At 56.8% G+C, this 22,644-nt stretch overlaps 2 protein-coding genes, 1 long non-coding RNA gene and 1 other non-coding gene across 7 annotated transcripts in view; 2 read left to right on the top strand and 2 right to left on the bottom strand.

The window, feature by feature from the left end:
* The first annotated feature begins 51 nt into the window (after window positions 1-51).
* PHB2 (prohibitin 2) lies at window positions 52-5,406 on the top strand. 2 transcript variants are annotated; one of them, XM_058442058.1, is made up of 8 exons: window positions 52-322; window positions 463-547; window positions 1,172-1,251; window positions 2,146-2,330; window positions 2,721-2,850; window positions 2,963-3,066; window positions 3,494-3,571; window positions 4,261-5,406. In XM_058442058.1, exons 1-8 carry the CDS (start codon window positions 196-198, stop codon window positions 4,339-4,341), a joined length of 870 nt encoding a protein of 289 aa, XP_058298041.1. In that variant the 5' UTR covers window positions 52-195; the 3' UTR covers window positions 4,342-5,406. The 2 variants fall into 2 exon arrangements, with proteins under 2 accessions (XP_058298041.1, XP_058298040.1); XM_058442057.1 differs by having other exon boundaries at window positions 2,667-2,850.
* LOC116474059 (small nucleolar RNA U89) lies at window positions 3,136-3,405 on the top strand. The gene has a single exon (XR_004249591.1). It is a non-coding gene; the product is annotated as a small nucleolar RNA U89 (small nucleolar RNA).
* Window positions 5,407-6,284: 878 nt separating the features above from the next.
* Window positions 6,285-7,481, bottom strand: LOC116472614 (uncharacterized). Its single transcript, XR_004249123.1, has 2 exons — window positions 7,378-7,481; window positions 6,285-6,527 (listed from the first exon to the last, which is right to left on the bottom strand). It is a non-coding gene; the product is annotated as an uncharacterized LOC116472614 (long non-coding RNA).
* Window positions 7,482-9,409: 1,928 nt separating this feature from the next.
* Window positions 9,410-22,644, bottom strand: part of PTPN6 (protein tyrosine phosphatase non-receptor type 6) — a 21,794-nt gene continuing 8,559 nt past the window's right edge. The window contains exons 1-16 of one of the 3 annotated variants that reach the window (XM_032159487.2): window positions 19,195-21,188; window positions 18,984-19,106; window positions 18,536-18,730; window positions 15,722-15,911; window positions 15,450-15,566; window positions 15,232-15,345; window positions 14,961-15,057; window positions 14,495-14,574; window positions 14,149-14,298; window positions 12,932-13,063; window positions 12,644-12,798; window positions 10,725-10,792; window positions 10,480-10,631; window positions 10,287-10,378; window positions 9,805-9,915; window positions 9,410-9,595 (exon numbers count right to left, since the gene is read on the bottom strand). In XM_032159487.2, the coding sequence (XP_032015378.1) occupies window positions 9,511-9,595; window positions 9,805-9,915; window positions 10,287-10,378; window positions 10,480-10,631; window positions 10,725-10,792; window positions 12,644-12,798; window positions 12,932-13,063; window positions 14,149-14,298; window positions 14,495-14,574; window positions 14,961-15,057; window positions 15,232-15,345; window positions 15,450-15,566; window positions 15,722-15,911; window positions 18,536-18,730; window positions 18,984-19,106; window positions 19,195-19,202 (1,869 nt within the window). In that variant the 5' untranslated portion in view covers window positions 19,203-21,188 and the 3' untranslated portion in view covers window positions 9,410-9,510. Of the gene's footprint in view, window positions 9,596-9,775; window positions 9,916-10,286; window positions 10,379-10,479; window positions 10,632-10,724; window positions 10,793-12,643; window positions 12,799-12,931; window positions 13,064-14,148; window positions 14,299-14,494; window positions 14,575-14,960; window positions 15,058-15,231; window positions 15,346-15,449; window positions 15,567-15,721; window positions 15,912-18,535; window positions 18,731-18,983; window positions 19,107-19,194; window positions 21,189-22,644 lie in introns of those variants that run through there. The other 2 variants (XM_032159486.2, XM_032159488.2) reach the window with 2 other exon arrangements.

Genomic DNA, 22,644 nt, shown 5'->3' with positions numbered 1-22,644 from the left:
CCTGTGCGCGAAGTTCGGGTCCATAGTGGGCTAAGGGGGAGGGTTTCAAAAGGAGCGCACTTCCGGTGCCCTTTCTTTCGCCAGCCTTACGGGCCCGAACCCTCGTGTGAAGGGTGCAGTACCTAAGCCAGAGCGAGGTAGAGGCGGGCCGGCACCCCCTTCTGACCTCCGGTGCCGCCGGCCTCAAGATCAGACATGGCCCAGAACTTGAAGGACTTGGCGGGACGGCTGCCCGCCGGGCCCCGGGGCATGGGCACGGCCCTGAAGCTGTTGCTGGGGGCCGGCGCCGTGGCCTACGGTGTGCGCGAATCCGTGTTCACCGGTGAGCAACCTCCGCCCGCTCGCCGGACGCTTCCAGTCCCTCCCCCAAACCCGTTGCCCTGTCCCCGCGCCCCTCCACGAGCCTAGCATTTCCTTTGAGCTGCTATCGGCCTGGCCTGATCACCACCCCTCTCCCCACAGTGGAAGGCGGGCACAGAGCCATCTTCTTCAATCGGATCGGTGGAGTGCAGCAGGACACTATCCTGGCCGAGGGCCTTCACTTCAGGTAATGGCGGGCAGAGCTTGCTGACCCTGACCTTTCACCTTTAACGCCGACCCAGCAGTGGCTATAGTCGGACGTGCAACAGGATTCAACGCTGCTCTTTGCCCACCCTCCTCATCCCTGCCCCTAGGATAGTGGGTGCTGCGCGACCCTCCAGCAGCATACAAACTGCTGTTTCCCAAAGGGACAAGAGAATCTCTCTTTGTCTGTGGTCGTGGGGAGGAGCAGGCCAAAAAACGCGTGGTGAGGGGAAACCGGGCAAAGCTAGTGAAACTGCGGCTTTTTTTTGTTTTTTTGGGGGGGACGGAGTGTTGCTCTGTCGTCCAGGCTGGAGTGCAGTGGCGCGATCTCGGCTCACTGCAACCTCCGCCTCCTGGGTTCAAACGATTCTCCTGCCTCAGCCTCACGAGTAGCTGGGATTACAGGCGCCCGCCACCACGCCCGGCTAATTTTTGTATTTTAGTAGAGACGGGGTTTCACTGTGTAGGTCAAGCTGGTCTCGAACTCCTGACCTCAAATGATCCGCCCGCCTCGGCCTCCCAAAGTGCTGGGATTACAGGCGTGAGCCACCGCGCCTGGCCGAAACTGTGGCCTCTTACTCTTAATACCTATCCCTGTCCTCTCCAGGATCCCTTGGTTCCAGTACCCCATTATCTATGACATTCGGGCCAGACCTCGAAAAATCTCCTCCCCTACAGGCTCCAAAGGTAGGTCTGAGCACTTGGTAATCACATGGTAGGTGGGATGATAAAGGGAGCTGGCAAGAAACCCTAGGGGAAGATGGTAGTGTCAGGCCTAAAGGCCTTAGTTTCCACATCTGCAAGAGCTGTAACAAAAATACCTGCCTCCTGGGGTCAAAGCAGCACTTTCTGAACACACTGTGTTTGCGTGCTTTTTACTGTCTCCTCCCTGACGTGTATTCAATAAGAGTATTGTTTGTCCCTTGTTTTATTCACTGCCTAGATCAAAGCCTTGTTTTAAAGCCTTTTTTTCTAACTGCTTGACTTATTATATCTACAGATACATCCACTAGTACACTGTTCTGGAGAAGGTTGTCCCTACTCTTGACTAGCTCACCTGTTCTCTCCTTCTAGACCATACATAAAAGCCGTGCCTTTGAGTTCCCCAGACCTCTTCCTCCTCCCCACCCACCCACACACATACACCGTGGGTCAGGTAGCTCACCTGTAACGTACTTCTTTGTGCTATACCTAATGCAGGTCGCTTATTCATTTACTAGACTGGGCCCTGGGAATAAAAGATTCATTAAACACAATTCTTGTTCCCCAAGTCCTTACAGGAGACATGATTGTGGTACAGCATGAAAGCGCCCACGTTAGAGGTTGCACAGAGTACAGAGGGGGAAAAAGTAGTCAGCTCTGCTGGTGACGGGGGTTGCAGTTCAAGGCTTCGCAGTGGGTGAGGGTGCATTTCACCTGTGCTGCGTCTTGTCTTCCTTGTCAGCCTTATTAACTCTCCTCCCCCCAGGGTAGTGCCAGGCTGTACCCCATTGCACAGGGCATACAGGGAGGAACATGAAGGAGAAAATGCTTGGGAAAGGGTGTTTAGCCTTGACCAGCCACTGCTGACCTCAATCTCAGACCTGCAGATGGTGAATATCTCCCTGCGAGTGTTGTCTCGACCCAATGCTCAGGAGCTTCCTAGCATGTACCAGCGCCTAGGGCTGGACTACGAGGAACGAGTGTTGCCGTCCATTGTCAACGAGGTGCTCAAGAGTGTGGTGGCCAAGTTCAATGCCTCACAGCTGATCACCCAGCGGGCCCAGGTCTGACTCCCACCCACCATCTGCATGGTGTCAGCCTTTCCCTCCTAGGCCCAGGGTATTGGGAATTAGGAAAGGCAGCTTATTAGAAAAGGATTGTCACCCTAGTGCCATTTCCACCTAAAAGCTGTGCTAATTGCCACTGTGAAATAAGGAGAGCCAGCATTAGAACTCGAGAGCACTTGGTGTTAGGAAGCACAGAGGAAAATGGCCAAGTCTTGGCTTTTCCTGCACCTCTTTGAGCAGAGAGGCTCATGTTACAGGTTTGCCTGACAGGAAGCTAAGGCAGTGCCTCTTGTATTGAGAGTGAAGCATTAGGGGTCGCAACCTTTCTTTCAGTTCCCCAGTCCCCTCAAACCACCCCTCCCTTCCCCTCGTCACCCTTGCCCTCAGGTATCCCTGTTGATCCGCCGGGAGCTGACAGAGAGGGCCAAGGACTTCAGCCTCATCCTGGATGATGTGGCCATCACAGAGCTGAGCTTTAGCCGAGAGTACACAGCTGCTGTAGAAGCCAAACAAGTGGGTGAGTCGCAAGAGCCGTGGGGTGAGGGCTTCCGAGATGCAGGAGGTGGAAAGACTCCATGGACGGGGCTCCTGACCCAGGACAGGGTCTCCCTGACTCTCTCCCACCACAGCCCAGCAGGAGGCCCAGCGGGCCCAATTCTTGGTAGAAAAAGCGAAGCAGGAACAGCGGCAGAAGATTGTGCAGGCTGAGGGTGAGGCCGAGGCTGCCAAGATGATATCCTTCTGCTGGAGAGATCTCAGCGCAGCCCCTAGGACGCCTGAGTTCCCCATCCTCCTTCGTGGGCAGGCTGATGAGACTAAGGCGAATGCGACTCCGTGCTCTCTGGCCCTTGGCTTCTTGTTGGGGGTGGGGACTACAGATGAGATCTGAAATCTTAGTGGGGGTACCTGAGCCATGACTCCCCACTGTAAGGCCAGATCAATAGCATTGGTGGCCTTGCCTTCATTTCTGCTGCTGCCCCTAGTTCCTGGCAGCAGCCTGCAGGGAGGCCCACAGGTGGGGTCCAAGGTAGGGCTGGGCACAAGCCACCTGAGCGCAACCTTGGATCTGACAGCCCAGAGGAGGACTGGAGCAAGGGAGTGTGGTAAGGACGGGGCCAGGGATTGAGACCTGCCCTTGCGTGAACCTTAACCCTCCTCACCTTGGAGAAGCACTGAGCAAGAACCCTGGCTACATCAAACTTCGCAAGATTCGAGCAGCCCAGAATATCTCCAAGACGGTGAGTGTGTCAGCCCAGCGGCTCTGATGGGGCTGCCTTGAGAAAGTGCTTTCAGTTAAGGCACATTGAGGTGAGGGAATTCGAACCTTGCTTGTTTGGGTTTCTACTCAGATTGGCTTCTCTGGCCGGCGCGGTGGGTCACGCATGTAATCCCCGCGCTTTGGGAGGCCAAGGTGGGTGGATCACCTGAGGTCAGGAGTTCGAGACCAACCTGGCCATCATGGTGAAACCCCATCTCTACTAAAAATACGAAAGATAATGAGCCTGCTGTGGTGGCGTTTAGCTATATTCCCAGCTACACAGGAGGCTGAGGCAGGAGAATCACTTGAACCCAGGAGGCGGAAGTTGCAGTGAGCTGAGATCATGCTGCTGCACTCCAGCCTGGGCCACAGAGCAAGACTCCGTCTCAAAAATAAATAAATAAATAATTGGCTTCTCCAGTACTCTTCCCATCAAGAATGATTCCTCTGGGTTCCCTGACCTTTTGTTCTTGCCTCTGTTACTTTGCTAATAATCATAGCTGCTGCTCACTGCTCTGGATCCCTAAATGAGAGCAGAAACCATGTGTTATTCATTGCTGTATCCCTGCCCTAATCTGCATGTGTTCCATTAAGTAGCTACTGAATTACAGGGGTCAGAATTGAGGTCTTTGCTTAATGCAAGCATCTGTCTTATTTCCTGCCCTGTAGATCGCCACATCACAGAATCGTATCTATCTCACGGCTGACAACCTTGTACTGAACCTACAGGATGAAAGTTTCACCAGGTGAGAGATGTGACCACACAGTGGGGTATCACAAAGAACATGGGACTTGAGTCTGGTTGCTTGGGCTCTGGAGCTTGCTACAGCTATTCATATGGCTCAGAGACATTGAACCAAAATTAGAAAAGGGGGTGGTTGACAGTTTCTATCTTGCATCTCATAGGATTGATTTTATGAGATCAAATAGGATTATTCACATAAAAAGCACTTTAATTATAAAGTTTTTATCTAAACAAAAAGTGATGAAAGATGATACTCAGTTTTCTTACTCAAGAGCCCTCAAACTCCTGGTGCATGGAGGGATGTTAGGAAAGGAGATGAGAAATAGCAGTGGCCATGAGAACATGCCTCCTCCTTTCATGAGCCTGAGATTCCTGGCTGGCAACCCTGTTTGTCTTTTCTCTTGGGAGCAAAGGAGGGTTCAAAGCTGAGTGGGGCCTGAAGCTGTCAATTAACATGTGCATTTCTCTTCTCTGTTTCTTGTTCATCTGGCGATCTGGCACCACAGAGGAAGGTAAGTTGTTGCTGCTTCTGTGGGGTCCTGCAGGCCACCTTCTCCCAGTACCTGCCCCCTACCCTACCCCCTTTCCCACCTTCCCGCAGACAAACCCTCAATCAGGGTAGGAGGGTCATAGAGGGAATGGCCTAGAGTGTCCTGCCTCTCACATTTATGTCCCCTAATAATGTCATTATCTATCTTTGTTTTCTACAGTGACAGCCTCATCAAGGGTAAGAAATGAGCCTAGTTACCAAGAACTCCACCCCCAGAGGAAGTGGATCTGCTTCTCCAGTTTTTGAGGAGCCAGCCAGGGGTCCAGCACAGCCCTACCCTGCCCCAGTATCATGCGATGGTCCACCACACCAGTTCCCTGAACCCCTCTTGGATTAAGGAAGACTGAAGACTAGCCCCTTTTCTGGGGAATTACTTTCCTCCTCCCAGGGTACACTGGGGCTGTTGGGACAGTGCGTGATTTCCCAGTGATTTCCTACAGTGTTGTTCCCTCCCTCAAGGCTGGGAGGAGATAACCACCAACCCAGGAATTCTCAATAAATTTTTATTACTTAACCCAAAGTCAAGGCTTCACGTGTTCATGAACTGGGTAACGGGCAGCACGCATGCGCACGTTCCCATATACGCTCCTGGGTCTGTCTTTGTGTCTGCCAGCAGGGGGCGCAAAAGAATCTGGCTGGGGCGGCTAAGGGGAAGCAAGGCCTGGGCTCCGAAACAGGTCCCAAGCTGGGAAGGCTGGCCCTGAGTTCTGGAGGCCCAGCTGTGTTCCTCACCCCACCCTCCATTTCTCCCACATCACCCATTTTTTTAAGGCTGGACAGCCGTGGCTTTGCTGAGCCAGATTAAAAATCTGATGACCCCAACAGGAGCTGCTTCCTTGGTAGCAGGGTTCCTTGCGGCTGTGGGGAGCCTGCCTGTGCCTGTTGAGGCACTTCTGTGCCCAGCCCAGTGGATCGCGTGGCCTGCTCGCGACTCCATTTCTCAGTCACCAGGCGTGAGGAGCTGCTAGCTAACCCCTGTGGAGGTGGGCTTTTCATCCCCACAGCTCTGGGGCCAACAGAACAGGTGCCTGTCTGTTCAGTCCACAGATAAGCTGACACTTATCTTCCCAAGACAGGCCTTCCCGAATCTCAGGCGCCGGAGAACCAGAGTCACCGTTTATACCTGAATCTCCCACTACTGCCCATTTCCCACCTCTGCGGGGAGACAAGGAAGATGTGGAACTCAGACAAAACATGGGGGCAAAGTATGTACAGGAGCTGCCAAATGCAGATGGGTGGATCTGAACAGAGGGACTGGGTTAATCTGCTTCGATTTTTAAGATGTTTTTCTCTGCTTGGGGTTGACTATCATCGAAGACGAAGCAGACGTTGCAGCCCTAATCCTGAGTTGCTGGGAGGCTAAGATGAGATCAACAATTAGACAAAAGACAGGTCAAGTGACCTGGATCAGTCTTCCTCATGTTCCCATTCACACTTTATTTCATGTTCCCAAGGTGGGAAGACAATGGAGGTGCCTAGGGAACCTGTGTTTCCACATCTTGCTGCAGCTGTAAAGGCAGCCATTTTGTCTCCTTCCCATTGTTCCCGTTTGCCTAGTGATTCGTCCCCCATCCAGACGGATGAAGGCCAGAGGTTGTTGGTCAGTAGTCCTCCATGGTCTTCAGGGCTCCCTGAAGGTCACTGCCGAGAGAACCCACCCGGGGGCCATCTTTACCAGACAGTGTTAGGAGCTTCACAATTAGACCATCCAACACTGTACTGGAAGATGGACCCAGGGCCGGCCAACAGAGAACTACGGTGCGCGCTCACCAGTTGCTACAGGGACCCTGGCCACAGGCCAGGTGAGGTCTCTTGAGAGGGGGCGAGCCAACCCCAAACTCAAGGTCGACTGTGGGTTCTCGATCCACCAGGTGACAAATAGCACTGGGTGGGAGGAGGGGCTGGGGCCCATTGTGTTCCTTAGTGGCAGCCAGCCAACAAGAACCACCCCTTGTGCAACACTCTCAGCTCAAGACAAGGGGCTTCCGGGGTGCGTGGGAAGTGGGGAGGGGGCTGCAGCCAGCTAAGGGCTGGGGACCTGAGGCGATGGATGTTGCTGACACAGGGACAGGGGCCTCCATCATTACCCGGCAGTATTAGAGACTCCCAACCGCACCCAAACACTGCTGGGTAAGACGAGGGCCCCCACCCAGCCCGCCCACCTTGGGTCGGGGAGCTTCAGGCCCAGGCTCCCTGCGGAAAAGCTGCAGATCCCTGGCTCCCATCCCCCCACCACCCGAGTCCCTGGGGACACTTCCTGGTGAGCCCTGCTGCCCGCCACCAGCCACACCCTGGCTCGCTGATCACTAGGCCCAGGTTTCGGTCCAAGCAGGCCCTCCGAAGCCCCTCGACCGTCGGCCACCCGCCTCTGAGCCACCTTCCCCCACCCCCGCAGCCTTTCCCGACACGCAATACACACCGATTTACCCACCCTCATCCCCCCTCTGCAGTCCCAAGCTCAGCCCAGGACCTCTCCCCTGGTGGCCTTTACCTGTCACCGGGCCCACCTGCTCCCAGAGAGTGGGTGCTGGGAAGACGAAGGAGCTTTAAGGCCCCAGATTCCACGGCCTAGAGCCCGCCCTGGCCTCCGCTCTTCCTTCCTTCTCCGCCTGCCGGGCAGCGCAGGCTCCTTACCTGGGCCCCGCCTGCCACCCTGCGCACAGGTGTGTCCTCCTGCCATAGGCTGCCCCCCCACTGCCTTAACCCCTTCCCTCCCAGCGCCAGCCACGGGCACCTCCTCTAAGGCTTGGCCACTCCTCTAGGCCTCCCACCCTCTCCCAGGGGCCTCTTTTCTCCAACCTGCCTAGTCTCACCCCTGTCTCCAGAGGCACAAAAAGGGGGGCTGTCCTTGGGTCCCCTCCCCACAGCAGCTGCTGCCCCCAGGACTAGCCCATTCCTCTGTGGCCTCAGATCCTGCCCACAGCAGAGCTGGAAGGCCAGAGATCCCTGAGGTCAGCGAGGGGTCAGCTGGGCAGGAGTTGGGCTGTGCCGCCACGCAGTGCCCAGCCTGTGCTGGGATCCCCTGAGGGAAAGGCGAGGGAGAAGGCCCCGCCAGGCCTGTGAAGGGCAGGCAGGTCCCAGCAAGGTGCCCCTAGTGTGAAGTTACCCACCGCTACCTAGAGACCCCAGCTGGCCCAGAGCATCAGCCCTGCCCCTCGATTGAGGCCTGCAGAGGGAATGATTGCGCTCCACTCTCCGGACCGAGCTGCTCCCGGACCCACCTCACAGCACAGCCCTCGGTGGAGTCCAAGTCCCACCCCAAGGGCAGGTAGCCCAAGGGCGGTTAGAGGAGGTGGGACTTGCCTTTGTGCAGCTGTGGCTTGGATAGAAAGGGCGTTGCTGGGAGAGGGGACCTGGACCCGACAGGTGATTGCCCCACCCATGCCCTGGAGGGCCACAGCCCCAGGGAACTATTGTGTTGCTCAATCCCTAGCTGTTCTCTCTCCAGGTCTTTGTTTGCTTCCTTCTTAATACCCGCCTGCAATTATTTGATGCTTGTGATCGGTTTGTGAATCTGTCTCCCTGACCAGCCTCCTAGGTTCCAGGAGGTCGGGGGACTGTGAATGCCTGTGGCGCCGGGGGCTCTGTAAGAAGGATTTGCTGAGTAATGCACGCCCAGCCTCTGGGCTTCGGGACCTGTGCTGTCTCAGCCTTTCCAGGAGTGGGCGCCAGCCCTTCCGGAGGGATGACTCCCACCAGCTTTACTCCCCAGGAGACCAGTGTTTCAAATAAAGAAGAAACCCCACTCCCGACACGGGGGAAGGAAGAGGGGACCAAAAAACAAAGCACTCTTCAGGTCAGCCAGCTCTTCAAACTCTGCCCAAGAGGATAAGGGCGACAGCGGCCTGGGTGAGGGGAGGAGCTGGGCGCACCCGGGTGCACTGAGGAGCCAGTCCCTGTTCCCGCCAGAGGGGACGCAGCCGGGCTGGCCTCAGGTCTGCGCTTCCGGCTATTAACTACTCTTCTTAGTTCAGATCTGGAAGTCAGCATCAGGGGAGTGTGATCAGGACCCCCTGAGGGTGGCCCCAGCTGCAACTCCAGGGTAAGGAGTGTGGGCTCTGGGGTCCGACGGCCTGGGTTCAAATCCCAGCTTCACTGTTCCATAGCCCTGTGACCTTGGGCAAGTGACCAAGTTACTTAGTCTTTCTGTGCCTCAGTTTCCTCCACTGTAAAATGAGAATGACAGAAGTGCCTAGACTGAACTAACGTGTGTAGTCTTTTAGTGCCTGGGCACATGGCAGCGTGTGATGAGTCACTGTGCCCGTCTTATCGTCAGCCGTCATCTCCGTGCTTTTCACAACCACCTGTTATGATCGCCCTCCATTTTAAAGAAGGAGACTGGGGAGCTTCGCCCACGGTCACCCTCCCACGAGTGAGGCGGAGTCCCGACCCACACGTCTGTCTGACGGAAGGCGGAGCTTTCACGCGAGGCACGCACGGAGGCACCCACGGTTACCCATCCTGCCCTGCCCTCTGGCCGCCCACTCACTGGGCAAGCAAAGTGCTCAGAGGCGACACACAGTGAACCCAGGGCTTTATTTACAAGAGGAGAAAGGTTGGCCCTGCCTGGGGCCTGGCTGGGCTATATACAGGGTCAGGGAGAGGTTGGGGGTGATGCAGCCATTTAAATTACAAAAGAATGGGGCGCTCCTAGGTTCAGGTTGTGAGTCTGCCCGTCGTGGAACGCTTCCGCAGGGTCAGGGCTGAGGCTGCCAAGAGAAGGGAGTGAGGGAGTGAGAGGGTGGCTGGAACCTGGAGGTGGAACAAGAAGGTCTGGGGCAGCTGGGAAGCACAGAGTGAGGCTGCGGCCACCCCATCCACCCAGGGAAGGCAGTGGAGCCAAGGACACGGGGCAGGGCAGGGAGGACACCCAGGCAGAAGAGCTGTACCATGGCCCCCTGAGGACAGCACCGCTCACTTCCTCTTGAGGGAACCCTTGCTCTTCTCCTTGTCTGCTGACCGCTGCTTCTTCACTTTCTCCTCCCTCTTGTTCTTACTGTGCAGGTTCTCATACACATCCTCCTTGTGTCTGCAGCGGGGTGCAGGGGGGCAAGTACAGGCCGTTGGTGCAGGTCAGGAGACAGCACAGGGGGACCCGGCACTGGCAGTCCCCTCTGGCCACCCCATCTCACAGGTGACCCAGCCACTGTCCCTGCACTAGACTCCAAGCTCCTAGAGGACAGAGGCTACATCTCATACATGAGTGCACTGATGGTACCTAGCAGAGGCCCACACGTGGTGGGCATTCGGGAAATGCTTATGAACAGAAGGGGTGAGAACCAAGCCTCAACTTGAAGCCAGATCCCCCCAGCTGCAACACTTGTCCTCTCCAGAAAGTGAGGATGGGGCTGGGCAGGACAAAGGGGTGGATGCCGGGCGGTGGCAGTCAGGGCCACTCACTTGGACGACGTGCGGGAGGCCTTGGCATGGGCATTCTTCATGGCTGGGGGGTAGGTGATGTTCCCGTACTCCGACTCCTGGCCCTTCTGCGACTGTAGGCAGAGGGACAGTGGGAGGGTGGTGGTCCCAGCAGGGCCAGGCGGCACCCATCCCACACTGCAGCCCCCGCCCCCAGGCCCTGCTCTGCACGCACCTGCAGGACCTCCAGCTTCTTCTTGGTGGTTTCAATGAACTGGGCGATGGCCACGTAGATGAACTTGTACTGCGCCTCCGTCTGCACCATGCCCGAGCGCTGCGCCCGCACCATCTGGATGGTCTTCTGGATGTCAATGTCACAGTCGAGGCCTGGGTGGGGGGCAGTCAAACCTCAGGTCCAGGCGTAGGTGGACACCGAGGGGCTGCTCACTCCCCACCCCCAAACCCCCAGGTGCCCCTCACCCTTGGTGGAGATGTTCTCCATGAGCATGTCGATGACAATGATGGTGCCTGTACGGCCAATGCCGGCGCTGGGGAAAGACGGGGGTCCCATCAGAGGCCAGTCAAGCCCTCCCTGGGAAGGGGGGTACCCAGTGCTCAGCTCCAGCCCCAGGTACCACAGGAGCAGCCTGAGCCTCCAGTGATGGGAGGGAATGTGCCCAGGGTCACCAGGCAAGTGACGATGGAGGTTTGCCCAGCTCCGCATGGACACGCTCCACTTCTGGCTCTGCGGTGCTGACGCTGGCTCCCCAGCTGCCACCATCCTTCCCTCCTCCACTCCTCGCGCCGACTCCTCACTCCTGGTGAGTGGCTGCCCCCACCCTGGAAGACCTGGGGCCCCCAAATCCCACCGCTGTCCTGCCGGCTCCCAGGTACCCTGAGCCCTCCCCGCCTCTCCCTGCAAGAGTTACGGAGCGTCTCTCAGCATGGCCTCACTTCCCCTTTTCTTCAAACCCTGACATCAGGGAAAGGACAGTCCTGAGACAGCAGGGTGCGGGGGCACAGGGTCAGGGGACTCAGGCCAGCAGTGCAGTAGGAAGTTTCTCTCCTTTCCCACCCCTGGGCAAGCAGACCCCAGGGAGACCCCAGGCCCACCCTCGACTGAGCCCATCAAGCTGATGCCCTGAGTCGCGCTAATTTCAAACCCAGATTGTCAAAAATAACCCCCCACACCCACTTCCTTCCTGTAACGTCTAAATAAAGGCCATGGGGCTTTCAAGAAGTGTGTGAATGTGTGTGGCGGGTGAGCAGGAGGGTAGCTCTCAGGGATGGGCCTGTCCCTGAGAGAGCAGAGGACAGAGCTGCGTCCCCGAGACAGCCCGTCGGGGGCACCTCTAGATTCAGCCGACTTGCCCTGTCCCAGGACAAACAGCTGCTGGGGGAAGAGGAGGAAGCCAGATGCGGTCGCAGGCCTGGGGTCTACGGAGGGCGTGGGAAGGGACCAGGGCAAGGCAGGCTCCCATTCCCCTATTCTCTGCCTGACGTGAGTTACTAAACCAGTAACAGCGCCCAGTTTTTGAGGGCTGACGGGATTCCAGCCACAACGACAGGGTCTCACTGAGTTCTCACGACAACCTGAGATCCTGATTTTACAGATGAGGAAGCTGAGGGTTAGAAAAGTTAAGTAATTTGTCTAAGATCACACAGCTGGTAAGCGGAGGGTCCCTGCACCCGCTGCCTCTCATCTATCCACCCAGGCCAGGCCGGCTCAGTGGACTCATCTGTGGGACCCCTGCTCCTCCTTGCAGCCCCCACCTCTGCACCTTACCGGGGTCTCCTGATCACAAACATGAGGGTAGATAGAGGAGTTATGTGCAGCCCCAAAGAGGCATCACCCATCCCCACACAGCCCTGGGGGCCAGGATGGGGCACTGCCGGGGGAAGCTGGGAGAGAGGGCGGAGTCAGGAAGAAGCTGAAGCCCTGCGGCTACCCATGGAAAAGGAGGAGGAATGGGGAGCACACGCCCCATGGATGTTCCTGGGAGACGAGAAGAAACCAACGGAATGGGACCTCGAGAGAAAGCGGAGCAGCTGGGACCCAGGCCTACTGTGGGTGCCTGCCCGGCCTTGCCCTGACTAGCTTGGGCCTGGCCAGCAACTGGGTCCCGGGCTCCTCCTCTGTATTTGGCAGGGTTGGGCGAGATGGTACATCTGGGGAGGGCTCTGAGGAAGACACCCACAGGCAGAGGGCCAAAGTGGGGCTGGTTCCAGCCGGGATCCACCCAGGGGTCTGGAGCCATGAGGGGACCCAGAAGAAGCTGGGGGTGAGCGAAAGGCACTAAACGTGTGAGCTAACGTTTATATTGCTTATAACAGCTCATGGCACTTAGCAGTATTTACTTCTCAGCTGTCACTACTACCATCAGGAGTATCATCCTCACCTGCAGTGCACGATGATGGGCCCTGCGTGAGGCAGACTTTCCTGCCGCTGGTTGATCTGGTCCAGGAAGCTGAGGACACCCCCAGGCTCACTGGGGACCCCATGGTCGGGCCAGCTCAGGTACTGGTAATGCCAGATCTCCCGAATCAGGTCCCCCTAAGCCGAGGACATAGGGTCAGTGCCCCCTCCTCCCTCGGAACACCCCATCCATCTCGCCCTACCCAACCAGAGAGGAGAACAAATCCAGGGAGGGACTCCCGGAACGGAGCAGGGCGTGGGGGCCACTCACATTGTCCAGCGGGGAGACCTGTAAGGTACGGAGTTTGTATTCGGTTGTGTCATGCTCCCCGCAGTTGGTCACAGAGTAGGGCCCATAAACGCGCTGCATGCCCACCTCGGGCCAGTATGGGACACATTTGTTCTGGAAAGGGAGGGTCGGGTGGGGATAAGGCACAGAGCAGGGCACTGTGGCCCATCCCAAGTCCTGCTCTATATTCTGAGTGCCTGGCACTGGCCCATACATTTGTTGGATGGACTGATGAGCTGGCAGAGAGGCAGGAGACCTGGGCTCTCGTCTCAGATCAGCCACCAACAGGTGGTGAGGCCTGGCCAGCCACGTTACCGGTACATCCATTTGTCATTCAACAAACGTTGCCAGGGCAGGCGTTGTCCCTGAAACTGTGCAAACCAGGCTGCAGTCACAGACACAAATAACACCCAGTGTGTGCCCCTGTGCCTCAAGGAGCTCACAGAGACAGGTGACCGGGGCAGACACCGCGCTGAGGAGCATGGCTGAGAAAGAGGTAATTCTCCCTCTAGGTCCTGGAAGAAACAAGACCTGGATTCACAGAGGAGGCAGCGCTTCGGCTGTGTCTTCAAAAACGAGGCATCTGCCAGGCAGAGATAGTGTGGAGTCATTTCCTAGCAGAAAATGAGCTTGTGCAAAGAAAGGCGGGGAACCTGAAAGAGCCGGGGCTGCTGGGGGCGGTGAGCCTTCAAGAGAAGCGTGGGGGTCAGAGGGAAGCCACCAGGCCTTGAGTGCCAGGCCTTAGAGTGCGACTTTATCCCAAAGGTGACCAGGAGCCATGGAAGAGATTTCAGAAAGGAAGGAACTTGACCCAGTTTGTGTCACGGATGGGATCAGCTCAGTGGCAGCACAGAGGGTGCTGTGTAGGGGGAGCCTGCAGGGTAAGGGGCAGACTCCAGAGAGATCTATGGGACATAGAGGACAGGAGGGGCCTGGATGCAGACAGGTGGGGAAGGGGTAGGAGAAAGGAGGACAGCCTAAAACCTGGGTCTGGAGCTCAGAAGAGCCCAGGGATGCATGCAGGGATCTGGGGGTCGCATCGTGTAGTCGAGACTTTGTCACTAGCCCTCAGTTTCCCAACAAGGGCCGGACCCTCACCCCCGAGATCCCTTTCTGCCCTGGCATCTGACGGTTCTTTGACTTAATGGTGTGACCACAAGCATGGGGGGCGGATGTGGGGATGGGGCGGTGGGCCCTACCCGGCCTTTCTCCACCTCTCGGGTGGTCATGACAATGACGCGGGTGTTCTCCTGCCACGCCATCTGCCAGAAGTCGTTGACCGTGGCCTCCAGACAGCCCTGGCTGGCGATGTAGGTCTTAGCGTTCTCATCAGGGTCTAGCAGCTGGTTCTGGACGCAAGCATGGAGAGATGCACCCCAAGACAGTGAGCCCCTTGGCCCAGCACAGGCCCTGAACCACTGCTACCCTCACCCGTGCAAGAAGCCAGCTTCGGCTTTGCCCAGCTGTCTGTGGATCTAGGGTCCCCCACCAGACAGGGAATTCCCAGGGCCCAGCCTCTCCTCCCACATGACCCACACCACTGACCTTGATGTAGTTGGCATTGATGTAGTCGGACCCAGGGATGTTACTGTCACGTCCCTGCAGGATCACTCGGCTGTGGTCAACTGGGAGTGGGTGGAAAGGAGGCGAGATGGCCTGGGTCAGCCAGGGACTCGCCACACCTGGGCCAGACCCTCCTGAGCTAACAGGCCGTTCTGGTCTCAGAAGCCATGAGGCTTGCGGGGGACTGTGGGCAGCAAGGGTGGGGGATCATCTGTATGGAGGGAGTGAGGGGGTTCACAAGGAGGTTGGGAGCAGGGGGCAACCTGCCTGCTGGTGGTGGGGAGGCACTTCTGGGAGGAGTAGAGGCCTTTTGGAGAAGGGGGAGGCTCTGTTAGGGGGTGTGGGGAGATGGCCCCTCCTGGAGTGGAGGGTGGAGACCTGTGAGATGAGGGGAGGCAGCTGGGGCAGGGGCGGTCTCCTGGGTGAATGGGGCAGCCTAGGTGCTCACAGGGCAGAATGTTCTTGTAGCGGTTCTTGCCCTTGTTCTCTGGCCGCTGCCCTTCAAGACGCTGGTGCAAGTTCTTCACCTCCTGCTTCTGCAAACTCTGAGATGTGGGTGGGGAAATGAGCATCAGCTCCTGGAGAGGGCATCCATCGGGGGAGCTCACGTGGGGTGGGTCAGGAACAGAGGTGGGCAAGGAGGGGAAGGTGTCCGCCTGGGGCCCCACGCCGCCGCCACAACCTCAGCCACCCCAGCCCTGCCGGTCCCCACCGTGCACCTCAAACTCCTCCCAGAAGCCAGCCTTGGCTGTATCCTCGGACTCCTGCTTCTTGTTCAGTTCCAAGACTCGGTTCTCGATGTCAGCCGCATTCACCCTCGTGGCGTAGTACGGCTGGGGTGGGGGAGAGCGAGAAGTCAGCAACTCAGAGACCCCAGAAGCTCACATCTGGGGGACAGCTCAGGGGAAGCAGAGAGGCAGCTGGGCCCACCCCTGACCTGCCGCAGGTAGACAAAGGCGCCTGAGGCCTCCTCAATCCCCGTCTTCTTGAAATGCTCCACCAGGTCCGTGAGGCTGTCGAACGTCTCCGAACCACCCACTGTGTAGCGTCCACCCTGGGGGGAGCCAAATAAGGCCATTCACAGGACCTGAGTCTCCCTCCCTGGGCCCCAGCCTTGGATTCAAGCCCAGGCAGACCCTCCCTGCCACCCACACTGCGGTCACAGACAGGAGCCTCAGCAGAGGCTCCCCCGCCGCCTGGCTACCTTACCTCACACATGACCTTGATGTGGGTGACCCTGAGCGGGGAGCCTGGGCCAGCCTTGGGCTGGTCACTGAGCACAGACAGCACGAAGTCTCCAGGCTGGCTGAGGCTCTCACGCACAAGAAACGTCCAGGGCTCGCCTTTGGTCTGCAGCAGTGTCTCTGCCTGCCCTCCAGACATGTGGCCATGGTACCACCTAGAGAAGGCAGCATCAGGGGAGGTGAGACCCAGGCCACAGGGGAAGGCACTGAGCAAAGACATTCACAGAGAGGGGCAGGAAATCGAGCACCTACTGTGTGTCAGGCACTGCGCTAGATGCTTCCAAATCCACCACCATATTTAGGCCTCTCACAAACATGCTGACAGCTAGGTATGATATTACCCCCATTTGATAGATGAGGAAACTGATGCTGAGCTGTTACTCACTGGCCTAGGGCCCTTGACTGACTCCAAGGCAAGCTTCCAGAGCTCTGTTGCCCAGGCTGGAGTGCAGTGGTGCGGTTACAACTCTCTGCAGCCTCGACCTCCCAGGCTCAAGCCATCCTAGCCTCCAGAGTTCTAACCAGGCTTTGAACCCAGAGCCCACCTCTGAAAGGCAGAAAGGCTGGCAATATTCAAAATATTTGGAAGAGAGAAACTAAGGACGAATCTCCGTGAAGGATAGAGCTGTGCCCCAGCAGAGACCAGAAGCAAAGAGAAACGCAGACCGAGGCCACACCACAGGCAGTGGTGGGAGCTGGACACACAAACTCAAGTCACAAGGAAGGCGGATGGGGTGCGCTCCCCAGGGAGGTGGGGAAGACAACCCCACTGGGGAAAGAGTGGTATAGGGGGTTCTGGGGTGCCCTGGATGATGTCACTGAAGGGGAGCCCAGGGTTCAAACGGGTTCAAAGGGATTCAAAGGGGCTGTCGGGGCAGAAAGCAGAACTAAGCCCTTTCCCCGAAGCACACCCCTTTCCCAGGAGGAAACTGTAGCCCCACAATGCCCAGCCCCACAGGAAACCACGTGATGGAAAAAACACAAAACTCCTTCTGGGGAGAGAGTGAGAAGTGAGGTTGTGAGGTTTCCTCAGCCCAGGGACGAGGGGAGGGCGGGCAAATTTTCCAACCGCAGGGATGGGGGGAAGGAGGGGAGGACCAGTCTGTCCCAACCCATCTCACCCCTGCCCAGAGGTGACTCCAGCCGAGAGACCCCCAGAGCCTCCTAACCCCACTAGGCCACTTCAGCCCACCGCTTGCAGACAAGCTAGGACCCCAGGCAGTGGGGAGGGGGCTGAGCCCCTTCCCTCAGGCCCCAGGATGAGGAAGTCTCCATGCAAATGTCAGGCTGACCACAGGAAGCGCAGAGCCACCGAGGGACAGATGCAAATTTCTGCAGAGAAGGAGGCGCCACAGACAAGGCAGGGGACACAGCAGAACCAGGGAGAAAGAGCCTGTCACACACTCCCAGGCTCAGGGGTGACACTGGCTCCTGGGATGGGTCACCCAAAAGGGCCTCCAGTGTGGCTTCCCTGGTCTTAACCTCCTGCCCCGGCACTGCCCTCCCTTCCTTCTCTCTCTTCTCTCTTCTCTTTGAACCCAGGCCTCAGCCTCCTCTGCAGGGGCCTCCTTGGGCCCTGCTCCTCTCTTCCAACTCCAGGCACTGGTCAGCCCGTCCTCCTGTCCTGGCTTGAGGCAAGGAGAAAGAGAGGACATGAGCTTTAGAGGGTCTCAGTGGCAAAAGCCCCCTGAGTGTTGCGGTGGGGAAGAGGAAGGGCAGGGGGGCAGACACAGAGCCAGCCGTGTGAGGCTCACAGAGAGAAGGAAGGCCTTGAAGGAGGCAGATCAAGGAAAGGAGGCCTCCCAGGTGGGCCACAGGGCTGTACCGTGACCGAACCCAGCTCTAAGTTTCAGTCAGTGACTTGACCAAAAATACTGATGCAGTTTGGAGACCCGAATCTCAGAGAGGCTGCAAGCTGGCAGAAGCAAGTTTCCCAATCATTTCAATAACCGATCCATGAATGCAGGGCAAGGGCAAATCGGCTTGGCCCAGGGGTCCATGTGGAAACCCCCTAGCGTTATTCCACTGCCCTTTAAGAGGATCTGGCATTGAGATGCAGCTGCTGAAAGGAGCCATGGTGTCCTGAGGAGCATTCAGAGCCCCCTAGCCCCCAGCGCATGCCTCTGGGAGACCACAGGAGGAGTCGGGGAGGGCACAGGAAGGAAATGCCTGGAGTGTCACTCTGTGCCCGGAACAATGTGAGACCCTTTACACAGGTGAACACTTCACATCCTGCTCTCAGTGGTCTCTGTTTGGGCCGGAGACCTATTTGACCCCACAGAACAGACCCATCCCCACTGGGCGACTGGGACAAGGCACCAAGTGTCCTGGCAAGCGTTCATCCCCATCTTCACCCCAGTGTCAACTCCTCACTGTCCTAACGTGCTGGGGTGAGGGGCAGATGGAGGAAGGCAGGCTTGCTTCCAGAGGAAGAAGAGCTTTCTAACAACAGAGCGGGCCTGCACGACATGCTGGCCACCAGCAGTGGCCTCCCTGTCTCTAGTGGGACCTGGGTTGCAGCAGCCAGGGCCCCTGGAGTCGGGCGAGGCAGCTTTCTGTGGCTTCCTCGGGGTTAGATGGAAAGGGTGGTAGGTTAGGCTCTGAGACACCAGGCCGCAGGACAGCATGGAGGAGGGACACTGAGAGCCCCAGCCGGTGCAGGGACGGGACGGGATGGAGGGTAGGCAGTGCTGGCTGCCAGTCTCCCTGCCTCCCTGGCCGTTCAGGGTGGGAGCCGGCTCGTCCCTGCTTGGGAGTGGTGGGGGTGCGGGGCCCTCACCTCTCACTAGTGGGATCGGAGCAGTTCAGCGGGTACTTGAGGTGGATGATGGTGCCGTCGCGGTCCTGCAGGATGCCCTGCTGCTGAGTGTAGTACTCCACCAGCTCTGTCAGCGTCGCGAACTTCTCCCCTCCATACAGGTCATAGAAATCCCCTGAGTTCTGGATCCGAATATGGGTCACCTGATCCCCCACCCTGCAGGGCACCAGGCGGTGAGGCCAGTTGGTGCAGGAGTAGAGGCAGGAGGGCAGGGATCGGCTGAGGTCCTGGGTGGGAGCACACATGGGCATGGGTGGGCACAGACAGGGATGGGGAGTGCGGGGGTGGGGGGCAAGGAAACAGACGGGGAGTCAGCACTGCCACAGGGAACCAGGAATGAGTGGTTCAGGGCCTGGATGGCACAAGAGAGTGGCCAAAACGCCCGGGGTTTGGCGGGGGGCCCACCTACCTGACAGAGAGCGAGAAGTCACCCTGGTTCTTGCGACTGGGCCGAGCCAGGAAGCTACCATGGACACCTCGGCCCTTGAGCAGGGTCTCTGCATCCAGTCCACTGAGGTCTCGGTGAAACCACCTGGGCGGCCCAGGCAGGGCAGTGAGGAGGGGTCCTGTGGGCACCAGGCACCCTTGCCTCCTGTCTACCGTGGGTGGCAGGCCCTTACCTCACCATCCTGGGGGCTTCCGGAAAGGAAGGGGGCACAGGGAATGAGGAGGTGCAGCTAGTCTGGGCAGGCGGAGAACTCAGGGACTAAGCCTCAAATGCAGCTCCCGGTGCCAAGTCGCCTCACCACCCCTGGTGGTCCCAGTTCTGGGGCTGCCACTCCACTGGCCTGGGGCAGCCGGCAGGGCGGGGACAGGAAGAGGCGCGGCCGACCCCTTGGGGGAACTCACTTGTACTTCTCGTTTTAGAGCAGAGCAAGGGAAGAGAAGCAGAGCAGGGTGGCACTGGGGGTGGGGACGGGGCCCACTTCCCACACGTCTGCAATCAAAGGCTCAGGAGTATGGCATTGCACATATGTGACAACACATGCAGTACGGACACGTGTGCCTTGCACACTCCAGGCCCAGATCATACTTCATGCATGCGAACCCAGACGGTCACACGGCATCTCTCCCTCCTCCACTAGCTGCTTTTACGCAGCCCTCCCTGGCCCACGCTAATAACAATGATGGTGGTGACAGCTGTCATCGAGTGAGTCCTGCTGGATGCCGGGCGCTGTGCTGTAATGGCGTTCACATGCCTTGTGTGATTGGTTTCTCACCACAGCCCTATGAAACAGGGGCTATCTTTCTCATTTTACAGACAAGGAACCTGAGGCTCAGGGAGTTTAAGGCATTGCCTGTCCAGCAGTGAGTCAGCTGCAGTGTCAGGATTCAAACCCAGACAGTCCGGTTCCAAAGCCAATGCTTTTAACTCCTATACACCAGCCCTCAGGGCTTCAAAGAACCGAGATTAAGAGCCTCCTTGTCCAAAGGGGCTGCCATGGGAGCAGGAGACTAATAGTGAAGACCTTGCCAATGCTTGCAAGAGAGAAGGGTGCCCTCCTCTAACCAACACATGCAGTTTGTCCGTGCCACCGTGGCAGAGGGATGGCCAACATGACCCTGAGCAGCCCGAACTTGGGTCCTTTCTAATTCTTGTCCCTAGGCCTCTGCCCTGCCCCAGGACTCGCACCAGGGGGCCTGTCTCCTGGGGGCTCGGGGCCAAGGTCCTCGCCATGGCTGATTTTCTCGGGGCTGGTTGATCTTAGAGGCCCTAAACACTAAGGTATATGATGCTCCCTGCCTGTAATTCCAAATACAAACATCAACACTGCCAAACCAAAACGAGGAAAAGCAGCTCAACAGGGGCTACATAAGAAACACATATTGGTGGCTTCCCCTAGGGAGGGAAACTGGGTGGCTGGAGGACAGGACTGGGGAGACACTTGGTTCTCTACATACCTCTTTGAATGTGATATGATGGGCATGCATTACCTTTATAAAAATAAATATGCTAACTGGGAACAATTTCTGGGAAACTTTTAGGGTACAGGGAAGGCTCTTTGTCTCTACCTGGATGCTTTTTGCATGGATGTGTATAAACGTGAAGTCGGCTGGGCGCAGCGGCTCATGCCTGTAATCCCAGCACTTTGGGAGGCCAAGGCTGGCAGATCACGAGGTCAGGAGATAAAGACCATCCTGGCCAACATGGTGAAACCCCCTCTCTATTAAAAATACAAAAAAATTAGCTGGGCGAGGTGGTGGGCACCTGTAATCACAGCTGCTCGGGAGGCTGAGGCAGGAGAATCACTTGAACCCAGGAAGCGGAGGTTACAGTGAGCCAAGATCACACCACTGCACTCCAGCCTGGCTACAGAGTAAGACTCTATCTCAAAAAAAAAAAAAAAAGCGAAGTCAGGTTGTGTGCTTAATATTTATGAACATTATGCATGTTATGCTTCAGTTAAAAGAAGAAAAAATAAAGTTTTAAGCCCAACAAGTCTAATTTTCCCATGATAACTACTTCATCATTTTTAGAAACATCAAACATCAATGTTTTCCCCCAAAAAAGGCTTTTCCACTTTTCTTGCTTTTTGTTCTATTTGTTTCTGGTTTTCTTCTCTCACTGGTGCCCTGGGGAATCTGCCTGCTGGGTTTATTGCATGGCTCAGCTTTGACTACCCCTTCAGCTTGGACACCACCCCGGAGCCCCGGAACCCCACGGAACCCCCACGCCCAACGCCAAGGAGCAAGAAGAGCACATGCAAAGCCGGCTGCAGCGCGGGACACCCGCTGGCGCTCCCGCTCATCTCTGAGTGTTCAGAGTCCGGTGCGATGCCTGGCACTGAGCAAGTGTCCAACAAACAAACTTGTCCGTCCATAGCCACATACCTGGCCGCAAGTACAGCTTCCTGGTCCTACACACACAGCCTGCTTGTCATATGCAGGCAAAGGTGCACACACAGTCAAAGCACACACACCTCATCATCCATGTCCACCTACACACATACCTGGTCCAGTGCACATCCCCACACATGGAACATAAATCTGACCACACATGAGGTTTCGGGTCCATGCTCAGCACCAAACACCCACTGCACTCTGGCCCCAAGACACTCCTTCCAGGGCTTAAACCCACTTGGTGGGAAGGAATTAACTAGGCACCCAGAAGAAACTAATTAGGCACCTCTTCCTGACCCATGGAAGAGGCAGGAATTCCTCTGAAGGGTGTCAAGCCAAGAGGCAGAACTCAGAGAAGGGTACAGTTTCTGCTATCCTTTGGCAGGAAAGTAAAACACTACCTCCCTTACCTTGGCATGGTGTGGGGTTTGCAGATCACGTTCACATACACGATCTCATTTAGGCCTCAGACAGCCCTGTGATGTAGGAATAATTTTCCCCATTTCCTTATGGGAGGAAACAAGCTTAGGGAGACTAAGAATTACAAAAGTAAGTGCCTGATAATTCAGAAGAAAAAAGTATTTCCTTGGAAGCAGGAAGGTAAAAGTAGAGGTCAAGGCCAGGTGCAGTGGCTCACGCCTGTAATCCCAGCACTTTCTGCGGGTGAGGCTGGTGGATTGCTTGACACCGAGTTTGAGACCAGCCTGGGAAACCCGGAGAAACCCTGTCTCTACAAAAAATACAAAATTTAGCCGGGTGTGGTGGCACACCCCTGTAGCCCCAGGTACTTGGGAGACTGAGATGGGAGGATCATTTGAGCCTGGGGTGGTCGAGGCTGCAGTGAGCCAAGGTTGTGCCACTGTAATCCAGCCTGGGTGACAGAGTGAGACCCTGTCTCAAAAAATAAAAATAAAAATACAGCTGGGCGCAGTGACTCACACCTGTAGTCCTAGCACTTTGGGAGGCCAAGGTGGGAGGATCACTTGAGGTGAGGAGTTCGAGACCAGCTGGGCAACACAGTGGAACTCCGTCTCTGCTACCCTGTAATCCTAGCTACTTGGGAGGCTGAGGCAGGAGAACTGCTGGAACCTGGGAGGTGGAGGTTGCAGTGAGCCGATATTGCACCACTGCACTCCAGCTTGGGTGACAGAGCAAGACTCCATCTCAAAATAAATAAATAAATAAATAAATAAATAAATAAATATAAATAAAATAATTTTTTTTTTTTT

Source organism: Hylobates moloch, unplaced genomic scaffold (assembly GCF_009828535.3).
Source record: "Hylobates moloch isolate HMO894 unplaced genomic scaffold, HMol_V3 SCAFFOLD_8, whole genome shotgun sequence".
Lineage (NCBI taxonomy): Eukaryota > Metazoa > Chordata > Mammalia > Primates > Hylobatidae > Hylobates > Hylobates moloch.
This window is presented reverse-complemented; position numbering and strand designations above follow the sequence as displayed.

Coding starts and splice junctions, on each gene's coding strand:
- PHB2 (XM_058442057.1), top strand. CDS start 196: ATGGCCCAGAACTTGAAGGACTTGGCGGGACGGCTGCCCGCCGGGCCC. Junction 323..462: donor GCGCGAATCCGTGTTCACCG/GTGAGCAACCTC, acceptor CTCTCCCCACAG/TGGAAGGCGGGCACAGAGCC. Junction 1,252..2,145: donor CTCCCCTACAGGCTCCAAAG/GTAGGTCTGAGC, acceptor CCTCAATCTCAG/ACCTGCAGATGGTGAATATC.